The sequence below is a fragment of the Arachis ipaensis genome, chromosome B10, assembly GCF_059453495.1.
Source record: "Arachis ipaensis isolate K30076 ecotype BB chromosome B10, ASM5945349v1, whole genome shotgun sequence".
Taxonomy (NCBI): Eukaryota; Viridiplantae; Streptophyta; class Magnoliopsida; order Fabales; family Fabaceae; genus Arachis; species Arachis ipaensis.
Genome location: NC_142435.1, coordinates 29,485,414 through 29,487,972, shown reverse-complemented (window position 1 = coordinate 29,487,972; position 2,559 = coordinate 29,485,414). Strand labels below are relative to the sequence as shown.

Below are 2,559 nucleotides of genomic sequence, written 5' to 3'. Positions count from 1 at the left end.
TTGGATAAAGGTTAGTTCTTTTTGTAACATGCTTTTCTATTTGCATGCCTTCATTTTGTAGATAGGTTGGTTTGTAGACTTCAGTTCCGTACTTCCTCCTTTAGAGACCGTGTTTTTTATTTTCCTTTTCTTTTTCCCTTGTAGGCTTTTTGCTACCTTTTTAAGAAAAATAAATGGCTTCCGTAGATATCCTTTCTCAATGGGTTGATGTCACGGTCCTAGGGGAGGAACCCTCGGTCGATACTGAGTTTATCACCAACCTTCGCACTCACCACAGAATTTGCACTTCTGAGGATGACGAGTCGAAGTATGAATTGGTAGTCCCGGGTCCTGAAGACCGGGTTTGCTTTGGGAGGGTCAATGAGGCGGTCCCTCATTTTTTCTTTATGTATGAGTGCATGATCACTCGTTTGGGCATTTTCCTCCCTTTTTCAAACTTTGAGATATCTGTTTTGCATCACTGCCGAGTTGCCCCTACCCAGCTTCACCCCAACTCTTGGGATTTTTTGAAAATTTATCAATTTATTAGCCAGGCTTTGGAGTTCCCGACTTCTTTGAAGATTTTTTTCTATCTCTTCCATATGACCAAACCCTTCAGTGGGCTAAACAATAAGCAACAATGGGTGTCTTTCCGAGCCATACAGGGTCGGAGAGTTTTTACCCTTTTTGACGAATCCTTCCATGACTTTAAAAATTATTTTTTCAAAGTTCAAGCCGTAGAGGGTCACCATCCCTATTTTCTGGATGATAATTCTTCTCCCCGATTTTCTTTATACTGGTTGGAGGCCTCCCCCTGCGAGAAATATGGTCTGGATGACCTGGATGAGGTAGAAGCAGCCATTGTGGGGTTCCTCCGAGAAGTGTGGGGGAGGGCCCCATACTTGGACACAAAAAAGTTTCTCCAGGGGTCTCCGACCTTTGTCCAGGCACAGCTAGGTAGCTTTTATTTGTTTGTTAGATTTCCGACTTGTCTGACTGACTTTTCCGACCTGTCTGATCTATCTGTTATTGTCCTTTCAGAGATGGCAAAGGCAAACGCTCAGGAGTCCTACCAAAGGGTCCAGGAGGCTAAAGCAAGGTCTCGCGCCAAGACTGGTGGCGCCAGGGCGGTCATCTCTCCTCCTCCTCCTCCTCGAAACGTTGGGACTCCCTCTCAGCCCATTGTGATTTCTTCTTCAACTTTCTCTCAGCCGCCCCCCTCTGCTCGACCTTCTCCTGAGCCAGAGAATAAGAAGCGCAAGACCTTAGAGTCTGGCTCTTCTGGTGAGGTGAAGGCGGATGCTCTTGCATTCGTCCGAAAGAACATCTATCCCCATGCTCGTATAAGCATGGATGATGCTTCTGTTCGGCGCCATTTTACCACTCTGGTTGAGGAGAGCCTCAAGGTGGCGGGGGTTTGTGGCAAACTCTTAGATATTTTTGAGAAGGCTCTTCTCAGCTCTTTAGGGATGACCTCGAGGGTCGAAGATCTGGAAGGAAGGCTTCTCATATATCAGGAGCATGAGGGGAAGTTGAAGGAGGAAGTCGCCAAGCTGAGGGAGGAGAGAGATAACCTCCGGGAGAGGGAGAGGAAGTTGCAAGCCCAATGCAACATGGAGGTCGGTTTGAGGAAGACAGTACAGGATAGCTATCAAAGTTTGTTTAATGATCTTGTGTCTGTGAAAAATGATCTGCTGAATTCTCGGAAGGCATACGCCGAGTTGGAGGACTCTATTGCTGATGGCGCTGAGGAGGCTTGGAGGATCTTTAAGGAGCAGGTCGGAGTCATTGCTCCTGACTTGGACCTTTCTCCTTTAGACCCTGATAAAGTTGCCATTGGTGGTGCCATTGTGGATCCCCCTGTCCCCGAGATCATTTCCGAGTCAGACTTGAAGACTCGGGGGCAAAGGATTATAGAGTCTCCTCCTCGTTCTAAGGATGCCCTGAGTTCCTCCACAGTTCCTCTGACTTCCTCTTCATCTCCTATGGATGCCTCTCTTCCCGGTCCTGGTGGTGCCCCTTCTGGCTCTGGTGATGGTGATCCATCTACTCTCCTTCCTAAAAAATAATTTTGTTGGCTATATGGGGGCCCGGCCTGTGGGTCCCCTCTTTTTAAACTCTTTATTTAATTTTGGTAGTGCGTGAACAATTCTTTGGCCTTTTAAGGCCGTAAACAAAACACTTTTTAATACCCTTTTTTGATAAGGGTTTAAGTTAAAAAATAAATACCCTTTTTTGGATAAGGGTTTAAGTTACCTTATGCATGCATGTTTCTCTGATTTCGAATTTCCCTTTGATCTTTTCTGAAAAAACCTTTTCTTTGGCTTTGTCTGCCTTTCCGAACCTTTTTATTTTAAGGATCTTTAGGATAGCCCTTTAATCTTTTCTTAGGTTTTTTCCTATCTCTCTTCGGTTATTCCTAGTACTCAATTTCGTTTCATTGAGTTTTTATGACTTAGGCTATTTTCGTGATTCATTTTTCTTTTACTCGGTTTCCCATTCCGACTTATGAGTCGGGATGTTTCCAAGTTTATCATGATCAACTTCTATAACCTCTTTACACCGACTTGTACCTCGTCG

The 2,559-nt window shown here is 45.1% G+C and overlaps 1 protein-coding gene across 1 annotated transcript; it reads left to right on the top strand.

The window, feature by feature from the left end:
- Positions 1-386: 386 nt before the first annotated feature.
- LOC148579538 (uncharacterized) lies at positions 387-2,048 on the top strand. Its single transcript, XM_088490540.1, has 4 exons — positions 387-936; positions 1,021-1,394; positions 1,497-1,635; positions 1,798-2,048. Exons 1-4 carry the CDS (start codon positions 387-389, stop codon positions 2,046-2,048), a joined length of 1,314 nt encoding a protein of 437 aa, XP_088346666.1.
- The last annotated feature ends 511 nt before the right edge of the window (positions 2,049-2,559 follow it).

Coding starts and splice junctions, on each gene's coding strand:
- LOC148579538 (XM_088490540.1), top strand. CDS start 387: ATGTATGAGTGCATGATCACTCGTTTGGGCATTTTCCTCCCTTTTTCA. Junction 937..1,020: donor CTTTGTCCAGGCACAGCTAG/GTAGCTTTTATT, acceptor TTGTCCTTTCAG/AGATGGCAAAGGCAAACGCT. Junction 1,395..1,496: donor AGAGCCTCAAGGTGGCGGGG/GTTTGTGGCAAA, acceptor CTCATATATCAG/GAGCATGAGGGGAAGTTGAA.